A 24,526-nucleotide genomic window follows, 5' to 3' on the forward strand; every position below is an offset into this window, starting at 1 on the left:
TGCTGCATAAACCACCCGCAGCCAAGCAACCTGCGCTGGAGAGGCAGCAGGCACATTGCTGGCACCCACGGTGCTCCCCAGGAGCCCCAGGGAAGTCGTGAACTCTGAACTCAAGCCATTTATTTGGGTACCAGCTCTTGGGGCAGACATCTCATTTGCACCCTTGGGTTTGAGAGAGCAGGTCCGTACTTCAGATTTATTTTGGTCTGGTGTGGTTTGGTCCAGCACATCTCGAGTTACTGATGTCCCTCCTCCAAGGGACGGGATTCCTGGTGACACTGGATACACGGGCTCGAGCACGGCTGCCCCTTCTCCGGTCACGCTCGCTGGCAGTCGTACCAGCGCGTTTTGCACATTTACGCTACAGACCTGCCCGCTTTCAAGCTGCTTTCCAGGACCAAACCACTGGAGCGAAGGTGCAGCTCTGAAGTGCAAGCCTTGAATTTGAAGTGAAAGCTTTTGAACAGCATAAGAATTTGCTTCATTAATTCTGCCCCAAATCCACTTTCCCTATAGCAAAGCATCCCCAGCAGTTTCCAGAGCTGCCGCTGCTTCCCTCGGCTAATTCTTCTCTTAGAGTAAAAGTCGCCAGTAAAAAAGAATAGCAAGAACAGGACAAACGATTGGATTGTCACAGCAGGGACTGCAGCCTTGATCTGAGCGCATCTGGCTGCCAGGGTGCAGAAGCTCCCAAGGACAGCACCTGCCATTTCATGGAATCATTGAGGTTGGGAAAGCCCTCTAAGCTCATCCAGTCCAACCGTCAGCCCAACCCCACCGTGCCGACTAAACCATTTCCCAAAGTGCCACATGCACACACTATTTGAACCCCTTGGGGATCGAGACTCCACCACCTCCCTGTGCAGCCTCTGCCAGTGCCTCAGAACCCTTTCAGAGAAAAAAAACCTTCCCATAATATCCAATCTAAACCTCTCGGTAACCCGGCCATTGAGGGCATGGGAACGACTCTCATTGTTGTGTTGTCACATCTCACCTTGCCAGGTTGTGTTTTCACAGCCAAGTGCAACCTGTTCCTACCTTCTCCACTCCGTGTGGTGCAGACTTCGGCTTTGCTGGAGGTGGCTCCCGGGCCGACGTAGCAGCGAGCCTCTCTCCTCATCGCTGCTGCACGCCAGCAACACGTTTGCATGCTGAAAGCACACTCCTTGAGAGCCAACAAACACGACGCCAATTACAGCCCATCTTGTCACTCAGATAGCAGCCCTTTTTCATGTTCAAGGTGTGGATTTCTGCCCTGACCTGCTGTACCAGTTTGGGCTCAGAAGAACCATTATCTAATGACACACCACAAGCTGCTTTAAGGGGTTTCAGTTTTGGTTTAATTTGAAATTACTGGAGAGCTGGACCTTTGAACTGTCCCGCAGCCTCTTGCTAACCTGTGCACTGATGGAAATCTGAGTTAGAGGCTACCAAGAGAACACTGGCATTTTGTAACACCGCAATTAAACCCACACCAAACCAGAAGCATCCAGATGCCTCATGCCAATCCTCCATCTTTTATGGGATGCAACAAAAATTACTGTGAACTCCTCACCAGTTCAACGTGTGCTGAACAAACAGGCTGCTGCAGGTGCTCTTCCTTGCTCTGAACACAGTGTGAAAATGCTAATAACCCCACCTCTTCTTTAGAGACACCCTCCTGCATTTACACTCTTAATCAGTTGCCTCCAAGCAACCACACACACGTGGGCAAAGCTTGGAGCCGCTTCCCTGCTCGTTGCCAAACAGCCAACAGCAGCCCCGGCATCGCAGAAGCGAGAAAGGCCTTTTGGTTTCGTCGCAGGCAGGTTGGTGCATCCTGCCACACCGAGAGCTGCTGTTGGCTCAGCCTGTTTGCCTTGACGAGGGTTCCCTTGTTGTGGAAGAAAAGGCTTCCAACTTATCAGTCAACAATCAATTCGCTCTTAGCTGAATCGCAGAATGGTTTGGGTTGGAAGGGATCTCAAAGCCCATCCAGTTCCAACCCCCTGCCATTGGCAGGGACACCTCCCACTGGGTCTGGTTGCTCCAAGCTCCGTCCAACCTGGCCTGGAACACCTCCAGGGATGGGGCAGCCACGGCTTCTCTGGGCAACCTGTGCAGTGGCATCAGTCCATCACAGGGCATCACCAAATCTTGTTTCACATGGCACTTACAATGAATCTTACCAATGCAGCTTTCCTGGAAAACAAAGAACTTCCAGGTGCAAAACCAGCAAAGCCTTTTTGCCCACATTTCGTTACAGGTTTCTGGAACAGCTATGGAAATACTATAGTTTCCAAGAAAGAATTCTCACAGCATGCAGACACAAGGAACACCAAACAATGTGGACTCACAAACCTTGGCTGCTCCTGAAAATGATGTTTCAGAACACCTTGTAATAAACCAAAAAAACCCTTTATTTTTAAGATATATTATAAATTTACAACACACGTAACATCAGTGTCTCAGTGTGTCTGTGTGAGCAGGTTTACAGACTCAGCGTTCATTCTAGTCTCATTCATGGGTACGACTTCTCTACACACCAAAGGTACACAATTGTTTCAGTCCAAACAGGTTCAGCTTCGCTACCAACCTCAATAACTGCCAGGAATATTTCAGTAGACAGCAGTGGCTGCTTGAAAGGATAACAAATCAGCCAAGTTTCTTGCTTTGTTTCAGTGGAGCAAAGCCTGCAGGCATTCCCATCAGGAGAGGTCAGCCACCCACGGAGCATGTCCAGAATGAACCCTGAATTCCACAGGCTTAGGGACGTTCGCCCTAGTTAAGCTTCATAAAAGTAACGTTACATCTTTGAAACAGCTGCGCATGCCACACATCGGTGTCAGTGCCATATAAAAGTTATCCTATGCTGCACCTAATTACTTTATACACAGGTGAAATGGAACATGTGAAGTCAGTACCTTGCACTAGGACTGTACTGGTGCTGCCTTGTGGGAAGCGCCGGGGAGCAATCACATTCGTGTTCTGTTTGTTAAAACTATGATAAAAATATGCTAATTAAAAATCTCTACAGGCCTGTTACCTGCTGCGACAAAGACACCGTTTTGTGGGTGTTAGTGTAAAACATGATCCAATTTCATCCCTCTTCCCCAGAGCACGATACAAAACTATATCCAAATTCAGTAAGAATTGAAGGCATTTACATGTATTGCGGTTCACGTGCTGCTAACGGGATCTGCACTGAAGACCTTCAGATCTAGGGCAAGAGGTCCTTAAAAACCTCTTTTGTTATGCCTAGATGTCAGGATGCAGGTGCGAACAACCACGACAGCACTTTCGCAGGCATAATTCACACCGCTTGCTGTTCCCTCTGCAGGGCCGTGCTGCCGAGCCCACCGCGTGCCCTCCCTCCAACAAGAGCAACACAAACCCTTCAGCTGGAAAACCAGAAAGGACACAGCCAGGGCTTTGCCTGTGCCTCAAAGCACAAGGACTTAAGATAGAATGGGAACACCCAGCCACAAGCACCGCTATTCTGCGAGTTAATAAAAATGCTATTTATTAAAAGTAGAAAAATGGGGCATTTACTCCGGGTGAAACACTCGCTATCCTGTGCGCACTGCTTCTCTAAAACTGCCCCTGAAGTCCAGATCCCTGGTCACCTGTCTCCCTCCTACAGGCAATATCTGCTGACAGAGTCACTATACATTCGTTTGGTACAATGCTTATTTAAACAACTTTCAAAATACATTAAAAGATCCTCAGTCCATGAATGACAACGTCTAAAAAAATAATTGTAACAGTCCTAACTAAAAAAAGGATTTCAGCAACCACTTGAGTGTTTTTTGGACATGAAGATCAATCTCCAAAAGACAAGTTTGGTTCCAGGAGAGTGAGTAAAGAAATGAGGTGAAGGTGCTGGGACACCTGCAGCAGCCAGAAGGCAGCAATGAGCTGGAGGCTTCGGAGCTCCTGCAGGGGCAAACCTCGCTCCACCCCAGCAGAGCTGACGGCTGCTTCAGAAACCGTGCAAGTTAATTTTCCAGCTGCACGGAGAACAGAAGTGTCCTTGAAATGGTGTAAAGATCAGGGAACTGTGAAGCAGCTGGGTAATCCTGTGTGACCGTTTCCAGAGAGCAATGCAGACTCCTGTCACTGCTCACTGAGAGAGAGAGACTGGCAGAGTCTTTGGACTGGACCAGACACGAGAGCTTTATTGGGAGCTACACTAGCTCCGTCTCACAGGTCAAGACAATCAAGGTCCAAGTTGTAAAGTGGCCACTGGCATTTTTTCCTAATACATCCCTTTAAATGCATCCCTTATACAGAGTATAAATATGAAGCCCTGAGAACAAACTGCCATACATTTCCATTAAAAACATCAGTGTTTTGATGACAAAATCATAAGTTATATATTTAAATAAATAGCAAGCTAGCTTTCAGGAGTCAGGTTAACATCAAAAGGCAGAAGATTGTCTGTATCACTGGACGGGGCCAAGAGCTAGAGCCAAAAGAAACAGATTGTATTGGCCATCCACCACCCCCTTCCTTACTCCTCGATTCCACAGGCTTCCAAACGTTCCCATGACTATGTTATGAGACACTTAAATACAACATGTCTTTGCTAGTTATAACTTGAACACCAGAGATGCAAGCATGGGACCTGAATGTGTAAATCTTTACCCCTGCGAATAATTCTTCCTCGCAAAATCTTCCTTTTTTTCCTATTCCCATGTGCTTCAGGACCTCTCAGTGGCTCACAGACCAGCTCCACCAGTGCCCTGCCCTTCAGCCACGGAACAGGACAGTTTATGACCAGGTAAAGCTTATTACACACACTCCTTGTGCCTGGAGACCCATCTGTGCGTTCTGACTCAACAGCAGGGAACTTTCAGCTTTGGCAGGTTTTGTAAAAACTGGGATAATCAATACCTTTGCAAGCACATAGGACTTAACTGCCCCCTCCACTTACTAGGATGAAACAGCAACACAGCCAGGTGTGGTGAGGACACACAGCTCCCTCATCTGCTACTAATCCATAGTCTAACACTCCCTGCCTGGATTAATTCCCTAAGCATTCATTTAACCTCAAGGGTAGGTTTTGTTTGTTTTAAATCAGCTCTTCTGCCTTGCTGCAAACATCACACCTCCTATACTCTGGCCTCTTTCAGCTATTGGCCACTGGAAACTAAGCCCTCAAAAGACAAGCAGGGCTACATTAAAGCCATACCAAGCAAGAAAACTTTGGCAGATCGGGAAGAACACACTCTGCAACACTTCAGCTGTGTAAGTGTTGAACTCTGGAATAATAAAATCCAGAAATAACCACATATTCTAGAGTCTTCAATCATTTTAAAGATGCAGTATTCCTTTATCCCTACAGTCTCTAACTGCTGCTGCAACATCAGGTTCTGTTGCTTAACCTGAGCATTCCTGGGTTCTGCTATTACAGAGGCATGATTGGCTTTACCAACAGTTTTTTCCTTACTTTATAAAAGGTTCAGTGGCACCGATTGTGTTCTGGCACACCAAGGGAAGCAGCTCCCATAACTTATCACCTTGATCAAACTGACACTGGAGCACGAGCCCAGTTCATCAGCAGACCTGGCAGGATCACACTCTGCTCCCGTTGTTGTGGGGTTGATGCAGAGATACACAAGCAGCAGAACCTCTACCCTTAGAAATGCTCGACTCTGTTCCTTCAAGACAGGTCAGACACTGCGTATCAGGAACGTGTCCAGCTTCAGCCCTCTAAAAGTTGGGAGCCTGGTTCAGGCTCATCACCCACACGGTCCTGGCAGCAGCTCCTCCTGCGCCAGCACAGGCAAGATGGGTTGCTCACTCTTGACATATGGCTCATCCCGAGGTTCTGCCCACAAACCAGATGCCAAACTTTTAGATGACTTTAATGCCGACATGATCCTTGCCTTATCTGTCTGGTAGCTCTACAGCCCCTCCAGACTCTGATCATGCATCACTGAAATAAAAAGAAACATTTTAACAAGCCTTTTACATTCAAAGACCATGAGTGTTCATTAAGGCTGAACCTGTTCTCATTCATTCAGAAGCCAAAAAACCCACCAATCCTCACGGTACTTTTTCCCAGAGGAAAACTTTCAGTCTTCTGAAAACATTCATTAAAAGGAGCACCTACGAGAATCTCGCTCGGTAGAGAAGGACATGTGCCTCTAACATTAAAGCTTCGAGTGACAGCGTCTTCTGGTTGTATCAGAGGCAAAAAGTTTTGGGGAATAAGAAAAAAGTGGGCAAAATAATGAAAACCTTTCACATCACTACAACCTTTAGTCACAACTAAGTCACTGTGCTGAACTCACTGAGCTGCAGGATCAGGTTCCTTGCTTTCACAGTTACAGGACAAGGCTATAATTTAAAGTTCTGCTGTCAATCTGTTCTTAGCAAGTCCAGGAAAACACTTTTACTGTCAATTCTGAGCAGGAGAAGCATCTCTCTGAGGCTTGGAATTTCTAAATGTAGAAGAAAATATTCCAGCAGTCACAAACTGCAAAGCTTAAAATGAAATTATGAGTAACAAAAAAAATCCTGGGATAGTAAGACAAGATAAAAATCTCAGGCTGTTTTGATTTCCCCACCCTCCATATTAATTATGTGAAATTGGCAACTTCAGCACCTTGACTGCATAACAGCAGAGATCAGATGCCAAGTTCAGGCTAAAACTTGTTGTAGGGTTTCGGGTTGCATCGTGTTGCATTTTCGTTTAAAAAAACCCAATTGCACAAGAAAACTCCACACTGAAAAAGCAGAGCTGTGCAGGAGCTTGAGAGGAGACCTCTGTGCTATTTAAGGTCTCCATCTGGTTACTCCTGCCCAGCCTGCCTTCCCCAAAAAGGGCTGTGAAGGGCAAGGTGTGGCGGGGATTGACAGATGTCAATCAGGTTTCATTAACTTTAAAACAAACCCATTTTTGTTCAGATTGTTAAAACAGTAAAACCTGCAGAGCTCAATCATAAAAACCAGCTGGGTATTCTCAGAGAGTTCTGCTTTTAAAAGCTCACAACTCCCATCTGAAATCTCAAGTCAGCCTTCTGACCAAGGGAAGATGCTGCCCGATATTCTCTATATTTCCGAGGTAAAACCCCACTTCTATGTCAAATAAGATAATTTCAAGTGTGCTTTTAAATACGTTAAACAAGATCAAAACTGAAGTGGTTCTGCTTTATATATCACCAGTGAAAAACTCATGTGAATTAGTTGCTTTTTTGTAAACACTTCAAACCAAAGTAAAACCCCACATGTCTTCCTTTCCAAACACGCACATAAAAATGGAAGAAACCTACTACGTGAGTATATCTCTCCTCATGCTAGGATACATCAGAGTCTGAACTTGAGAACTGCAGCCTGCTTGAGAATCCAAGTCCTGGAGTTCTGTTGTGAAAGAGATACTGCATCTTTAACGTAGCTGAGAGAGAATCTCCTGCAAGGCTAACCACTGTGGGACTGCAACAGCACTAATGCAGGAAATAAATAGGAAAAAGTAATGCTATTTATTAAAAGAATTCCATCTCTGGATGGTTCTGTTTAAGTTATAATGCAGGATAAACAAGTTTGGATAAAAATGCGCCTGCTCTCCCAATATTTGGACTTTTAAAAAACATTTCCTAGGAATCAATTTTTAAAAGCATTTCATAATTCGATATAGCCATAAATTAATACTGTATGGAGATGATTAATAGTCTATGCTAGTGGTCAGTGACCTTTTGTAAACACTAGCCAGATGCTAGCAGAACTGGCTAGAAAACTACTGTCACAGGCCTTTTTAACAAGCAATATCATATTTCTTTCCAACAATTAGATTCTTAATTGTTTTCACAAAACCTTTTCCTATTTTTTTCTTTTATATACTTTGATTTAAACCTAATACCTGAAAACATAAACAAGTCTTCAAACCTCTTCCACTAACACTAAATCCACAAGGCAATTAACTTCAGTTGGCCATAACTACATAAGCTCTCGTGCAAGAGACCCGTTCAGATCTTCCCTCTTGCCTTCCAGCCGCCCCTCTCCCCAGACAATCCATGCATCCTCCTGGCGAGGAGACAGTGAAGCGAGGGGCAGGAGGAAGCTGCACAGTGAACTGGCATTCCCTTCTACGTGCGGTTCAGCGTCTGGAAGATTCGAGAGATCTGTAGCATGACAGGCCCAGTTTCTGGATCGTTCATCCACTGAGTGCTGTTCAAGGGGTTTTCAAGCATATCCTCGAAGGCTGCCAAGAGAGGGAAATTGCAACACTCAGTGCTTTAGTTAAAGGTTTCCATGTTTGGGATACTTCAACAACAAGACAGTTAGAAATAGCTGCAACTCAAAGGCAAGCATCACCCAGGGATAGTGGGAATATGGTTCATACATTTACCACTTGGACTCCAAAGTCTCCACAGATGGGATGCTGCTCCGTCTTCCCTGTTCCTCAGCATTAAATTCACTGCAGACAGAGGCTGATTAAATACTCAGCCTGCATTACAGTCCATCTTACAAAACCTCAAGGACATTGGTTTGAAGAGCTAAACCCTTAGCAGATGTCTACATGCAGTAGCAGGGAACCTGCCGTACAACTCATCCATTTATGAAAGCCCATCTTAGAACTGGGCCATTTGCTGCCAATACTCCTACGGGAAGACCATTCTGCAAGTCCAATCTTGCTGATCAAAGATTTTCCATATCCCAGTCCAGATTTCTTAATGGCTACTACTCGCACTGGTATCTTTCTCCTCCCTGGTACTTAACGAACACAGTTCATAGAGAGCACCATCATCCCCTTGCCTCTGCTACCTTTGCTTTCCTCTGCTGCCCTTTGGTTGTCCCATGGCTGCTCTCTCCTAAATCCTTTGAAGGTAAAACGAAGCCAGCTAAGGAAGCAGCTGTGACAAAGGCTACTCAGGAATAAGCAGCAGAGCCAGCCCAACTGTAGACACTTGAGCCTACAAATCTCAGAGCTCTGTCTTTTCATAGAAGCAGAAGGGAAGCATCACCTTCCTTCCGAGCAGCACATGCTTCCTTCTTCCCGGTTTTTGGAGAGTAGAGGATGCCAATAAGGCGACCAGTTCCACCTGCCTAGACACGGGCAGAAGGGGAAAAGCCATCTCTGCAGAACAATTACCTCCATTTCTGAATAGCGACACTGATCCAAATATTTAAGAGAAGTTTTTTTTCCTTCTATACACAGCTGCTTTTTAATAAGATTTGTTGTTTTGTTTGTTTTTAAAATATGCTAATTTCTACTCACACTGGAGGAACAGACAGCTACTGCAAGAGCTGAGCTACAAATTTGGCAGGAGAATGTCCAGGCAATAATTTATAACCCTTCTGACAGACACTGAGCTGGGCTACTGGACATTTGAGGCAGTGGTTATGGAACAGGACAGAAAAAGCATTTGCACAGCTGACCTACTCAGGAGTCACCAAAATGTCAGTGTTGTAAGAGCCTGGCAGAGCGGCACTAAGGTCAGTGTCTTAATTTTCCCAGGAGCGTTAGTGTGCAAAGCTCCAACTGACATTAGTGGGAGCTGTAAGTCCGCAGCACCTCGGGAAGGCTCATCATTAATACCTTGCTCAAGGTCATGCGGCGTGCCTACGGAGAAGCCCGGAATGAAGTACAGGTCTCACCTTTCACCGCTAACTATATTCTTCTACAGTGACTCAAAAGCTTAAAATTAAAGATTTATCAAGTTTAGGCGAGTATCTAACTAGATGCAAACATTCTTTATTAAAATCTGTGACATAAGCAATTTGCAGATGTATCATTAGGAATACATTCTCTGATGTTCATCCAAGCTTTACAAGCACATATAATGGCATTTCATTTTCTATTTATATGCTGAGCTGCAGTGTGGAACCCTCGTTGGAAATGAAGAGACCATTTGTTCAGAAATCAGAGTGGGAAGGTTCTGCTCTTGAATTATTTAAAGGCTTGCAAACTCTCCTAATCACATTTAAAGTCATCTTTTTAAAGGCTGTCTCGGAAGTGCTGCACATACAGCCTTTACATTAAGCCCTTGCTTCAAATAAATTTCAAAGCCAAAGACTAAGCGCAAAACTTTTTATATACATCACAGAGATAACCTCATTCCTCCGTACCGGCCTCCAGCGTCAGAGAGACCAATTCAGAGATTTGTTTCACTGTCAGACTCATCAGTTGGGCCCTCGCTGTGCTCACAGCCTGTCTGACCATGAGCAAGGGGAACTGTATTTTCACAGATGTTATTTCTACTTTGATAGGCAGGGCCTTAGCTCCAACTTCTTGTTTAGTTACTCTTCCACACGTTATCTTCCATCTCAGTGATCAGGTCCTTGCACAGAATAAGTTGTACAGCACGAGACAGCCTTGTTTTTTCTGTGATATAATCGGAGTTCTAGACACACATTCCTGATTTTTGCCCTTGTGGCCAAAGTGAGCACAAAAAAGGTCTCCTAAATCCACAAAAGCATTGCAGCCAGCAGCTATTAAAGTTCTGAGTTCAGTCAGTGTAATCCTGCAGCCTGGGGAATTAATATAGTTTCTGGGACAGCCCCAAGTTCTGCCCTGGGTTTAGCTGAGTTGCAGAATGAAGCAAACAAACGATACAGCTGCAGAAAGTGAGGAAAAGGGCACAGAGCTGCACCTATCTCACAAAGCATGCTGTCATCATCCAGACTCTTGTTTCTTAGCAACTACAAAGACAGTGTATACATACCAAGAACCCAAGCAGGACTTACCTAGTAGAGTTTTAGGGTTGGTTAACCCTAACTGTACCACTGGGTTTTCTAAGATGGCTTGGAAGAGTGGGCTATTGGTGTCAATGCCCTTATCTAAGTCCTCTGGTGAAGGCTTTCTGTCTCCCAGCAGCCATTCACACTGAAAGAAATCACCAGGCACAACAAATGTCATGATTGGTTCCATCAGAACAGAAATGTCTCAAAACTTTTGAGACATTTAGTTTGCCCTCCCAACCCGATGAGCCTCAACCTCATGCATGCTGTGTTCCTCTACGAAGTCCAGAACCACCGCATTCTAGTTGTGCATCTAATTTGAAAGAGGCACAGAATATATAGTGCCCATTTCATCTCCAGTAACAGCTGCGCTTTATGATAGATCAAAACATCGACCCATTCAATGATGGGAAGAATTGTAGCAATAAGGAACAGAAATGATACTGTACTCACGGCTGCATTTTGCTGGTTGTTGTTTACTCTGAGTGCGTCTACCACTTCTTTTTCATCAAATCCCATCTCCATCAGGGCAATGACAGCCTGTATCACATTTACACAGCTTAATAAGTGTAACATTTAAAACAGATATAAGAACAGTCACATTCTTTCACCTTCTGTGCTTTTTGTGGAGTAAAATACCCCACTATTTCCATCTGCAGTCCACTAAATCTTATCTATAAAGTTTTCAAATACTCTATATCAAAAGTGCCTTTATTATTCTTCTCCCATGAATCTTAAGGGTGAATGTAGTTTCTATCCTTAGCACTGAAAGCTGAATGAAAGGCAAACAGCAAGTGTACCTGGAGTAGAAAGGAGAAGAGTGGATGGAAACATCTGATTTTAGAATGTCTCTAATGTCAAAAAGCTTCTGTTCCCATCTCACTCACAGATTAAGCTCCACATGCATTTGTAGTCGTATTTGCTCAATTTAACGTTACTTCCTGCATTATTACATTGCTAGTGAACTTTATATATTTAGACAAGATATTGTTACTAGAATGTTGCATCATTTAGGAGCAGTAACCAGGTCATCCAATACCTTCGCAGCTTTTGATGGAAATCACAAGAAACAGCGAGTTGTAAAAGCAAAGTGCTGGATTCTGAAGAGCACCTCCTGGTGAGTTTACAGTGCAATAACACCACAGATTGTCAGCTAATACCGTGCTCTGAAAAAAGGCTAACCACCGCATTTGCTGCCAGACTTAAACCTGCAAGTAAGATTTTTGTTTGCCCCTAAATATAATAATGCTCTTTGGTCCTTTCCTGCACCAAAAGGACCTGCTCCTGTCTTGCAGCCCTTCCTTCCCAGACAGCAGTCAAAAAGCAATGCCAGGAGTCTGGCAGCTCTTTTCAGTCCCATCAGTTAATTTTTAGGTATACGAGTAATAGTGTCAGTAATTTAGATACTGGCATCTGAAACTGCCATGTAGTAGGTAACATCCCTTCAGTAACCTGAGTTTAAACAGTCCCTAAAACACTGTCAAGTCAACATGACGTATACCTACCTAGATGTCCCATTCCACCAATTAACTAAGCATTTATTTCAACTACACAGTGCCCACGGTCCCTTCCAATTTGAACCGTTACAGAAACGCTGAGACAAAGAGCACATACTCGTGGGTCTGGACGAAATTCTCTTTTCCTCCGGATCTTCTTGAATATTTCTGTCAGCTCATCCTTGGCCTCTTCCCCTTCTGCTTCTGAGCTAGGACCCGCAGTCGCTTCCGCAGAGGCTGCACCAGCTTCAGCTGTGGCTTCTGATGGAGTCTGACCTGGAAGTGGAGCATCCACTGCAGGGTCATCTGCGTGTTCTATCAACCACTCCATGGCCTGGGTCACGGACATACTGAAAAGCAAACCAACACATAGCGGTGAGAAGCACTCCAGGTGCACAGCAGCATTCCATACTTCCCATTTATTCCCATAACTGACTTGCAGGTCTATTTATGACTTTTCAACCACTAATTAAGTTTAGGAGCAAATCTCAGAGTAACTTAATTCTCTCTGTGTTCAGGGCACCACAATCTTCTCTGAAGGCAGGAAGACAGAGGCATGAAGTTCAACTTGGACAGCTGCAACCCAGATTTTAAAAGGCATTTCTGTGGGAGTCACCTTGTTCTCCACATCATCTGCTTTATTTCACAGCAGGCATACACTGACGACCTGCAACTGTCGACAAAACTGCAAACAAAGCATGTTCCAAATTTACATGGTACCACATCTCAGATGCGAACCGTTATGTTGCTTTGTAAGATGTCTCTGACATTCATTTAGTGATCGCGGAATGTCATTAACAACATAAGAAAGAAAAAGGATGAAAAGCATAATGCACAATACGGCTTGGACAGGAACAAAATTCAGCGCAGGCAATCGCACTTGGACATAAACCACCCTGTTCTTCCTTCTCTCAGACTTAAGAAGTACTCTGTGATGCCTCAAAGGAGAGACCAGCCCAAGGGAACAGAACACCACGATCGTAACACGGGAACTTGCTGCCAAGTGCAAGTGCTCAAGCTGAGGGATCCTGACAGCCTCAACACATCTCTTCCCAATGAAGAGAGAGGAAGCAAAGATAATGAAAGGGTGCCAGTGCAAAAAGAGTACCAGCACTTTTAGCTTTTCAGTTACAATGTAAAAGACCTCAGGGGAAAAATTCTTTCTGAGCCAGAGGGGAGAGAGGCTGGAAAAGAGTGACTGGAATACATCGGGGATTCTGCATTGTTAGAAATTTTCAAAAGTGGCCTAACAAATCCCTCTGTGGATTTCTCCCTCTCCGAGGCAGTACACCTGATTCTTCTTAGGGCCGAAGAACTACATTGTCTCCTACAGATTTCTGACAGTTGCTCTCTGGACTTCACAATACTCTTGGAAAGCTTTTAAAAGATCACCACAAAGTATTCTTCTACAGCTGAAAGACCAATGTGGATGGGCTGGGTTTGCTTTTTTCTCTCCAAAATCTGAATCCTTAAGTAAAGAAAATGTAAGTTTACTACTTGGAAACAGTGCCAGCCTGGCAGCCTTGTGAACTGCAGCCCAGCAATACTCTCCAGAGCAAGTACTGCACGGTTTCCCCTTCCCTGTGCCATCTGCACCTGTAGGCTGCCTGAGGCAGCGCTGTTCTTCGAGTTGATGTTTTTTTTAACCCAGTTTTAGGTGACCCAAATAAGAAGACTTTAGAAAAAAATACAATTTGTTTTCAACCAGATCAAATAACTAACAGGCAGTATGCTGAGTACACTTACTGATTTAATCGAAGGGCTTTCACAGCTCTGCTTTCTGGAAACCCCATTTCTGTAAGCTGTCGCAGAGCAATCTCATCCACTCTGTCTTCCTCATCCTCGTCCAGCATGGCTACACATACACAAACAATACAACGTTCAGATTGACTTTGAACTAAAATAAACCCCTTTCTCAATGGAATGGCATGCGTTAAGTTCAAACCCCATTCTTCTCTTCCATCCCTGCTTTTGTTTCTGCCTCAAATCTGCTAGCTCACCATTTACTTTGCTGCACTCAGCTTGATCAGGCTCAAACAGATTCTTCCTGGACAAAGACTTTGTCCAGATACGTTCAAGATCTCAAATGAAAGGCAGCTGACTCTCACATTATGATAGTATTTCCAGATAAGTAAACATACAGGAGATTGTAGATAACTGAAAAATAGATCTTTGATGAAAGTAAGTTGGATCTGGTCCTGGCAGATCAAGGGCATGCACTACCCACATGCTAAACCAACAGCTGCGCTTTCTCCCCATTTTACCATCTCCTCACACATTTTCAGGTACTTTTAACCATACTTCAAGCACAACTCTTGAAGTTTTACATTTTTTCCACTACTAATGATTTTATTTTTTAACTGAACTTCTTGTCCATCCCAAAGGGACCTTATAAATTCATAAGGTTCGTTTAACTTATACCAAACTTATACCAAACAAAGCAAAATCTTTGCCACAAAGTTTATAGTGGCTTTACTATTAATATCAAGGGCTGGACTTCACTCTGCAAGCCCACTCTTCTGCTACAGAAGCAAACAACTTCCCATGTTCGAACCAGTAACTATAAAGATATGTTCATACCATTTGCCTTCTTAAACAGTTCAACTGCATCTGGGTTCAGCGCTAGCAATTTCTGTGCAACTTCAATGAGAGACACTAAGATCTTCCGGAGCTCTGTCTGGAACTGCAAGAAAGGAAACTGTCAAAACATTTAGACAGGGAGTTACCAGACATCATTAAATCTTAATACCTATCTATTGTTAGTATCTCAGCAGTAGTCTAGCCCTCTGTGCAAAAGGCCGCTTTATTAGGGCTTTATTAGCAGCTTTTTAGTCTCTCAAAAAGCACTGGGCCTTTCCTGTGAAGCACTACACATCCGTAAAAGCTACTGGGCAGAAATGTCCTTTTATTTCTAGCACTGCTTGCCACCCAGTATCACCACAAAACGACAAAGACAGCTGTGGTAGCTCCGTACTAGTACCACTCGCCTCTGTGAACGAATGAGCATTCCTGGTCTATCGTTTACTTTCTAGTCATCAAAATTTGAACAACACAGATCAAAGCTGCTTTCTAAACCGAAGCACCACAAATTCCTTTTGGTTGGATGTTTGTTCTTTCCATGCTCAGGAAGTCATGTTGGCCATTAAACAGCTTAAATGCCAACTGTCCTCTTCAGGTCGCTAGGGCACTCTGAGAGCACGCAGGATGCCGGCGGATTCGCGGCTACACACACCTTCCAAATGCAGAAGGGTAAGGGCATTCCCTGCCCTGCTGAAGATAGTTAGAGGTATTACAGACTCTATTAGTATTCAATTACTGAAGTTAAAATTTATGCCTAATTTCTCTTTTAAAGGCATGGAAGAGAGAAAAAGCACTGCAAATACCTGAACTATTTAAGACCGAAGAAATAAACCCCCCCCCAGTTCACATCTGCCAGATCTTGAATATATTTACTGAGGGTTTCCCGTTGAGAAATAAAATATTTAAAATCGTAATTTAGAACAGAGCGTTTTATTATCACTAAATAGTATGACCTGTGTCTAAATCTTAAGCAATCTGATTTAATATACACTATACACAGCTGAATTTGTCTTAGAGAAGAGAATCACACTCACATGTAAGAGAAAAGTCCAGTCCAATACTTACATCCCTCATGTTGTGATGGGCCACAGTGCGATCTGCATTGCGAGAGGGCAGATTTGCAGTTGCTTTGAGAATAGCATCCTTATCAGGAGCTTTCTGCTCTTGTTTCCTCTGAAGGACAGGAAACACGATCAGATTTCATAACCCATTATCCACAGAACAGAGAGCACAGCACAGCGGAGAGCAGTTTCATATTCTTCACCAAGCCATCAAACTTGCTCTGTAACTTGCAACTAAGAGAAACAGCAGTCTAGCAAGAGAATGGATTAACAGCACCAGTATCATTTTGCAATTACAGAGCAAAACTGGACCTGTCGAGTTGCCCCACTTTCAGTCCTTGTACCTATTTCTGTGATCTAAACATGTGGGGAAATTCCAGCATAAAGAGGGAAAGTGATGCATCAAATATGGAGAACTCTGAGGCCTCAGTACCCAGGACCATATCCTGCTCCACATGGTCTCCTCAAAGCACACTCTCGTCAAACACTGTGCACAGACTAACACTGAACTGCTGAACGCTGCAAGTGTTTCGCTGCTTGCAAGTATCGTGCAGAGACGGTGCCTTGGATTTTCTGTACATGCTCATACTCCAGGACAGAACATAGCAGGGTACAAACTCTAAATAATTCCCAGTCTTATAACGGGGACATTCTTACAGTGACATTCTGCACAGCAATTCCATAGTGAAGAGAGGGACATACACCAGTACCTACAGAAAGGGTATAGAGACATAAACCAGTACCTACAGGAAGGGATACAGAGACACAAACCAGTACCTACAGGAAGCAAGAAGAAACAGAGACGAAGTAGAGAGAACTAGAAATTCACAATGTCAAACACAAGCATCGTTGGAAGTGTTTATGTGATAACATGAACTGCAGTACCACTCGTGCTTAAGCATCATCCTAGGATAGCCAACCCTCAGTAACAGTTACATTCCAATAAAATAAAATAGAAAAGCATAAAAAGGGGTCAACACTTCAGCTCTACAGACTGGGTTAGAGGGTGACAAGCCACACAGATAAAGACAGAAGACAGCCTGACAGCAAAGCAATGTCTTTCCACTGGGTTTTCAGACAGAGACAAAGCAAGGCACTTGCTGAACTATTCTTACACAGTCCTATCCTTCCACAGAATATATCTGCCGTCTTAGAAGAAAGCAAGCAGTTGCACAGGCAAGTGCACTAGAACTCAACTGGCGGCATTTGCCTCTACAAACAAACAGAGCACACCACAGTAATCCTTCTGCAGCTCATTGATAAAGCAGTTAATCAAAATGGCCAAGTTAAGAAGTCTTTCAAACTCACTTTCTCCTCTGCTGAGACGTCTGCCATTTTGGGAAGTGGAGGTGGTGCCCGCTTCTTTATTAAAAGCAAGACATCTAGAAAGGGAATGACACCAAAACACATTATTTTCTAATGTGAAAACAATTCTTGTAAGATACCTCACAAACTCATTTTTTCCTGGACTTTGTATTAATTCCTCTGTAACAGCAGACCTTTCTAAGACTTTAAAACCTTTACACACTGCCCTTCAGTATTTGCAATCCCCTAGTGCACAGTGAATTCAAAACATGGTCCATTATTAGCTATGCTATGACTGTTACTGGTTACTTCTCCTCAACCACCATTAAAGAAAGCCCATTACAGGCTCCGGTTTTCTCATACGTTAACAGTATATCAATTGGCTCATCACAGTATGCAGACATCAGCACTTTCAGTGCTTCTTCTGAGAAGGAAGCAGTAGGGACTGGACAAGGGTGTTTTTTGGTGTAAGCTGTAGCAAGGCAAGTACCAAGCTGCAAGAAGAACTTCCCAAGCAGGCTGAATCTTACCTTTGAGTGTGAATTGCAGCAGAGTAATTCATGGTCTGCAGCAGGGATGCATCACTGGAGCCCACCAGAGACAGCCTCGAGGGCAAACAAGTCTTCAGACTCAGCTATCCCATGTGAGCCTATACGAGCTTGATTTGGGCTCTTCAGACTAACATGTTCCCCCTACACAGCACCCCTTTTCTGGAGATTACATGATGCGTTAGAAGTTTCTAGTGCTTCAGTTACTATCCTGCACACTCTAAGGGTGGAAAGATGCAGACACACCAGCTGGAGCCCAAAATAGGCCCATGCAGCACCCGTGGTCCATCAGCCAGATGTAGCCAAAAAGCAGTTTCTAGTCCATTGCGTTAAGCAGGTAAAGAGCAAACAAAGCATGCTGTGCACAACGAGTTTCCTTGGTCTGGCTGAGCAAGTAACAGCCAAGAGCAACAGCTGGTGGAAGCTGTTAACACGCATTTGTCCAGCTGATCAGAGTGCGAAAGGATCCACACGCTGACTCTTGGCTGCCCTGTGCAGTCAGCCGGTGGCAATCAGCTGCTGGCTGCAATCTCGTCTCCCTGACAAGCGAAGCACATGAAAGGTAGAGCACGCTGCAGAGGAAAGAGGAGTGGAGAGGCTTTCACATGACAGTTGGCTATGACTACACAGTTAATGCTGCTTTGTTGCTGCAAACTGCAACTCAAAACTACGCAGGAGCAGGCACCTCACCTAGAAATAATACACCACCCATCAGCAAAAACACTGTCCCTCGTGTCTGCCCAGGATGGCACCTCTCAGCTCCTGTTCAGCTCTAAAGGTGACACTGCCTTGGAAGGGACACTATGCTGCTCATGTTCATGGCAGCAGTTGTCCAGCCTGCAGGAACTCAGGCACAAACTGAGGAACTCTGCTCCTGCTGAGTCTCTGGTTCAGACAACATTTCTGTCTGCAGCAGCCCTGCTTCTCTCACTTTCTGCACCACTGCCTGTTATCTCCAGAAAGAGCCATTAGCCTAAGCTGTCTAGTAAAAACTGACTCCACACTTAGATCTTCTGTTTCACATTAATCCTTCGCACCTTTAAAGTTCCTGAGCAAAAACCTACCTCACATACTCTACTGCTATCAGCGATACTACAGTGTGATGGATTCTGACCTAAGGTTTGCAGAAGACTGAATGAGATCTCAGCTGCAGACACTCAGATACACTTCAACAACCATCCTTCTGCTTGACATAGAGACCTCAAGAAACCCTTCAAAAGCATTGGGTTGTATCTTGAAATACTGAGCCACAATCACTGCTTTGGAATCATTTTGAAGGATAAATCCTGTCCTGGAGCTTTAAAAAATTCCTTTAAAAGGAGATAAAAAAATTGATCTGTATAACTTCTTGACTTAATGAGCACTCCTAATGCATTTTCAGCTCTTAGAGGAAAGAGTGAAGAAAAGCAAACTGCTCAAGGCACTTTCTCTGAGGGGAAAAAAAGGTGTCTTTTTCTTCTTTTTTTGCCACCTTTTTAGCTTCCTATACTAAAGCAGAGAGTAGATATTAAAGAGCTTACTGTTTGGAATTTGCCAAATAGTTCAACATAAACTCATGTTTCCAGGCTGATGGGATTAAATCGCAGCCAGTCTTACCTCTATCTTGAATGTTTTCCTCCAAGACCGTTTTTGTGTCTGTCAGCACCTTCTCAGAAGTAGCGTGTATCAACTTATGATGTGTCATGGTTTTTGGATCCTCCAAGCTCCCGGGTAGACACTGCAGAGATAATAAATATTGAAGATCAGAAGACAGAAATGAGCCCACTGCATGAATCACTGCACTCTGCATTTGAGATTCTCCACATACATTCTGTGCACTGGCCTCTAGCTCAAGTTGTTAAGAAGCCAGTAAATGAGCCAGGTTGTATTTTATTAAAGAAACTGAGGCTTGATTTGTGCTGTAACACTACTGACTGTGGTAGGTTCCTACCTACATATCCAAGCTCCTAGCTGGGGAGAATTATCAACAAAAAAAAAAGGATTCTAGCCTGCCTTCCTTGCTGCTGTTAAATCAACAGCTACATCAGGGAGTTGGACTTGATGATCCTTATGGTTCCATTCCAACGTAAGACACTCTATGATTCTATAATTTAAATTCCAATTGATTACGATGCTCTAAACCCCTTCTTTAAACAGACAGTTTCCAAGACCTAACACTACAGCCCTACCACCCCAAATGAGCCCTTCAAGGACACCAGTCTTTACAAGTGGATTGATACTTCCGCGGTACAGTACATCTCTGTCACACTTCATTCTGAGTGCTTGGTCCTAAAGATGCTCGGGGACCCACAGCTACGTTAATTCTGCAGAAGATTGCTAAGGTCACTCAGTCTCAGTGAGAGGTCTGGGAGTAGCAACTAGTATGATGAACTAAGGATGCACATCTGCCAAGAGTATTCAGTATGTCTATGGAAGGGAGTGCTGTTTCTCATGTGCAACTTGAATCAAAATAGTGGAGAGACTCTGCTCCATCTAATAATTATTTACAGACACTGTCAAGACTAACAAGAAACTGCCAGCAGTGCTTTTGGTATTCTTGACCTTAAACAGGGAAGGAAATGGCAGTTTCTGCACCTAAAGTCAAAATCAACAGATTTGGATGCTGGAGCCCTAACCTGGATCCCTGCTGAAAGGGCTGAACAAAAGTTTCATTCACAACTTTTATTCCCAAATTTTCTTTCCAAGTGTAAGCAACCAGCATAAAGTTGATTCTTTTTCTACATGAAAGTTGTGCTCTACTCCTTTATTACAACTCTAAATTGTATCTATTAATCCACTAGGAAATCAAGTCCAAATCCTGGAAAGAGTACGTGCACACATAGACCCTGAACTGACTCATCTTCACACCAGAGCAGTTCCCAAATCCACAGCAGCAGATTTCAAGAACATTACATCAGGCTGCTAATTTGCTTGAGTGGAAGAAGAAAGCAGAGTGGTTGCAATTCCAGAAAGGCAGAATTAAAAATAACCACCTAACAAACCCACAAAATTGACGCTGTTCTTGACAGAAAATAGGACGCTTAATACTGCCCTCACCTGCCCTGCTCGCAGAAACCAGCTCTTAATGCCACTTCTTTCAATACGTGTTTCTACCAAGCCACTTCTACCATGTCTGCAGAGGGCTGCGTTCACCCCTCATGGAAGAAATTTCCAGAAACCCTACTGCAATCAGCGCTGTGCTCCGATGTAGCGTTTAGTCCTGTCCAGCACACTATGGATCACCAGCCTCCCATGAGAGAGCCCTTTCAGTCCATCATCACCTTTTCTGTTGTGACCGCACTGGATGGAAAACCCAGCTATCGGCTTTTTCCAGACATAACGCCCTTGTTTTCAACATGGATCTTCAGTTCCTCATCTGAACTTCTGTAGAGTTCTGATGCCTCAGTAAGACTAAGGGGAGAATGTCTGAGTCCTGCTCTGTACAACAGTAGCTACTTATTAATCCCTCAGCATATTAACTGCTGAACAAACGCCAAAGAACGCACTGCAGCCTGGAACCAGCTGGGAGCACCTCCTGTAACTGATCCGACCAGTTACCCAAAATGCATAGGAGTGCATCAGTGGAACTTCTCCTCTCCCAACGAGCTCAAAATATTGCTGTTATGATCCTTAGAGTCAGAACCCAAAAGGTAGAACTTGTAAATGGGAGCCGGGAGGTGTATGTTTGCAGCAGGATGAGCAGCTGCTGAAACTGCAAACCCTGGTGATGTCAAGTGCCATTTGTGAAGCTTGCAATCCTGACAAACCATGAGGCTTTCTGTTTGTGTTTAAAATAAGAAAAATCATTTTTTGTTTGCTTTTATTAACAGAAACATCTGAAAATAGCACTGACACTCCCTGCAACTAAGCTCGGGTGGGTCAAACCATCTGCATACCTCAAAGAATCCAAAACATGCCTGGGGGCACCAACCTACCTTATCTTTGCACTCTGAGAACTAGCACCTTGCATCTCTGTTCCACAGATACTCCTTATCACACCTGAAAACCCGGGCGAGTATCGCTGAGGCATCTCAAAAAAAGGGGAAGAGAAGCACAGAAGCATTAAAAGCTCGCCCAGCACTGCCAGAAAAATCACAGGTAGGGCTTCAGTATGCGTATAGCCCGTGTTTGTGCATCCCAAGTGAAGGATCGTGATTTACCACCGTTTCAGAAACACCACTGAGCCTCAGCAAGAAGCAACGGTCTCCCTCGAACGCAGCACCAGGCCTGCCCAGAGCCCCGCCAGCACGAGGGTTATGCAGCAGAAAAGTACTCAAATTAAGCTTGGGTTTCTGTGGCTAATCTGACCCTTCTCCATTCATTCTCATTCTGGAATGAACAGTCGCTCTTTAAGGGAAGCCAGAGGAGAGCTCAGGGTCTGCTCCTGCTGAGGTGGTGGGGACAAACGCCTGCTCCAAGAGAATGCTTTGATGGTGGAACTTGGGTTAAAAAATAACTAGGAAGGGAAATGATTTATTACCGGGTATTTGTCCACAGATGGCATAGATGGCATTACTAAAGGCAGTAGCTTAATAACAATCATCAATAAACTGTTACTGGTCAAGAGAAAAAACTAGCATGAAGTTTGCTTTTAATCTGTAACAAAAAGTCACATAAAATTCAGGAAAAAAAAAAAAGACATTGAGAGTGATGATTCAGAGACCAGTGAGCACTTCAATGTTAGACACTCTCCTAGTTCAAATCTCAAACAGATTTCAGGGAACATGATGATCAGCATCTTACAAGAGATGGCTGCATAAATTATCTCAAGGTGCTTTCAAGATTCACTGCAACATTGCCATGATCAGGAGGCATGATTCCTCCCTTTCTGTTTTTCCCCTCCATAAAACTATATATTACCCATAATGGTTATGCAAATCTACACCATCAACACAAAGCAGTAGAGGGAATGAAATCAAACATCGTGCCAAGTTATCAATTGTCTTCTGCCCTGACTTGCACTGCATTGCGAGTGTCTTTTCAATTAAGCTTCCTGATAATTGAAGGCCTTTCAGCTGCACACATATGCCTATAATCATTACCTCTCCCTGTTTTGGCAGTCTTTGCACCACTCAGCTGCGCTGCAGGGGGACGAAAGGGGAACACAAGTCTTCCTCCAGGAAAAAAACAGCACGGGGGCGGGGGATCCTGAAACCCTCAGCTTTCTGCACAGCACCTCCATTTTCCCTCAAGAAGGATCACACCTACCTCAGGTGAACAAACCCCAGATGAAGCCCTTCTCCCTATATGAAAGGGCACTTACAGAAGCTATGGGACAGGAACACCAGTGCTGTGACCTGTGGTTTCCAGAGGTTACAGCTGAAGGCAAACCAGCAGGCTCGAGGCAGAGGCACAGCATGCTCCTTCAGAGAATAAAACCTTTTACCCTCCAAATGGGGGTAAAATAATTACTTTATAGCTCTGTGCTCCTATTGCACCTGTCTTTTATGAAAAAGAAATGGCTTTGTGAGGCTTTGAAGATAAAATGCTATTAAATGTGATTCAGTGAATTGTGATCCTAGAGATGGGAGTAGTGGCTCTTGCTTTTGCCATGCAGAAGTTATAGTCTCTCAGTAAAAGACGCAGCAGGTTGCGACTCCAGCACCAGGCCACGTTTTGTTTGTTCCAGAATGACTTTAGGACAGCCTGGTCATAGGCCACAACCTTATGTACTGTTGTTGTCAATCACGGTTTTGCTATAAATTAAGACATTGTCATGGCTGATCTTTGAAATCCAGTCCAATAATTTTGAAAACAGTGGTTTTAACATTCAACATCCACAAACACACCAATGGTAATCGAGTACGGGAGTACAAAGAGCTTGGGTTTGCCAGCTCAACTCCTACAGACTTTGCCTGTGTATTTGCACATATTTTCTCTCCCAGACAGTGATCACCAACTCACCCTTCCGACACTCCCATTAAGACCTCACTGCTTAGAGCACAGGGAGAGCATTAAAGAAATCTGTTACCACGCCCCTAGCTACAGTGCCACCTAAGACTTGTTCAAACAGGGAAGTTCTCCTCCACAGTCACTGTTTTCCTTCTCTGTTCCAAAATATAACGAAGCAGCAAGCCAGGCTATAGTTTTTAAGGGGCAACCATCAGCTCACCAGCTTCTCCCTTCACATGACCATCAGCCCATAAAGCACAGGCAGGAGTCAGTAGTCTCCAACTTCACTACAAAACACACACCAAGATCTGTACCTAGAGGTTGCAAAGTAATTTCCTCCTAAACTCTCCTTTTCCAACGCACAAAAGCGGGTGTTTTCTTTCCATATAGGGCAGTTTTACATAACTCAGGGAGGTGGCACACATAGCAAACAAGAACACAGAAACACTTGTTCAGTTGACCTTTGGGTTTTTTTTTTTGAGGAGACGCTTACAGGGCGTTGGAAAAAGACGTTTCCTTCACGGGGGCCCCTGCCTGCCTCCTCCCCCGGCCCGGCCCAGGGCGGAGCTGCGCGGGCCCCCGGGGCTCCTTACGTGCTTCAGGCACCGCTCCTTCAGCTTCTCCACCGTGGTGTCCTCGGGGACCTCCTCCAGCCACTCGGCGCCCTCCATGGTGCACACATGGAGCCTCAGCACCTTCCCCGCGAAGATCTTCTCCTCCTGCACGAACATGGCCCCGGGCCGCGGCGCCGCACCGGGCCGGGCGCCGCTCTGCCCCGCCGCCGCCGCCTCACGCCAGGCCCCGGGCAGCGCCCCGCGCTACCGCCCGCCCATGAAGGGGACGCCGAGGGGAGCGGCGAGCCCGGCCGGGCCGCGCTAGAGACCTCGGAGAGGCGCTCCGTGCAGCCCTGGCTCCGCCGCTGCTCAGGGCTCCGCCGCTCTCCCTCCCAAAGCACCGGGAGCAGCGCCCGGTGCCGCCGGAACCGGAAATACGTGTAGCG

General features: G+C 44.8%; 1 protein-coding gene across 2 annotated transcripts; it reads right to left on the minus strand.

Moving 5' to 3' along the window:
• Positions 1–2,378: 2,378 nt before the first annotated feature.
• Positions 2,379–24,526, minus strand: UBAC1 (UBA domain containing 1). Of its 2 annotated transcripts, none has more exons than XM_054084302.1 (10): positions 24,120–24,526; positions 19,252–19,372; positions 17,111–17,184; positions 15,807–15,914; positions 14,742–14,844; positions 13,908–14,016; positions 12,280–12,511; positions 11,119–11,205; positions 10,672–10,810; positions 2,379–8,185 (listed from the first exon to the last, which is right to left on the minus strand). In XM_054084302.1, the coding sequence occupies exons 1-10, from the start codon at positions 24,255–24,257 to the stop codon at positions 8,070–8,072; spliced, it is 1,227 nt and encodes a 408-aa protein (XP_053940277.1). In that variant the 5' UTR covers positions 24,258–24,526; the 3' UTR covers positions 2,379–8,069. The 2 variants fall into 2 exon arrangements, with proteins under 2 accessions (XP_053940277.1, XP_053940276.1); XM_054084301.1 differs by having other exon boundaries at positions 14,742–14,859.

This window comes from Cuculus canorus, chromosome 19 (assembly GCF_017976375.1).
Source record: "Cuculus canorus isolate bCucCan1 chromosome 19, bCucCan1.pri, whole genome shotgun sequence".
NCBI classification, from domain to species: Eukaryota; Metazoa; Chordata; class Aves; order Cuculiformes; family Cuculidae; genus Cuculus; species Cuculus canorus.

Coding starts and splice junctions, on each gene's coding strand:
- UBAC1 (XM_054084301.1), bottom strand. CDS start 24,257: ATGTTCGTGCAGGAGGAGAAGATCTTCGCGGGGAAGGTGCTGAGGCTC. Junction 17,185..19,251: donor GGAAAACATTCAAGATAGAG/GTAAGACTGGCT, acceptor TTCCCTTTCTAG/ATGTCTTGCTTTTAATAAAG. Junction 12,512..13,907: donor AAAGCCCTTCGATTAAATCA/GTAAGTGTACTC, acceptor TTTGCTTTTCAG/TATGTCCGTGACCCAGGCCA.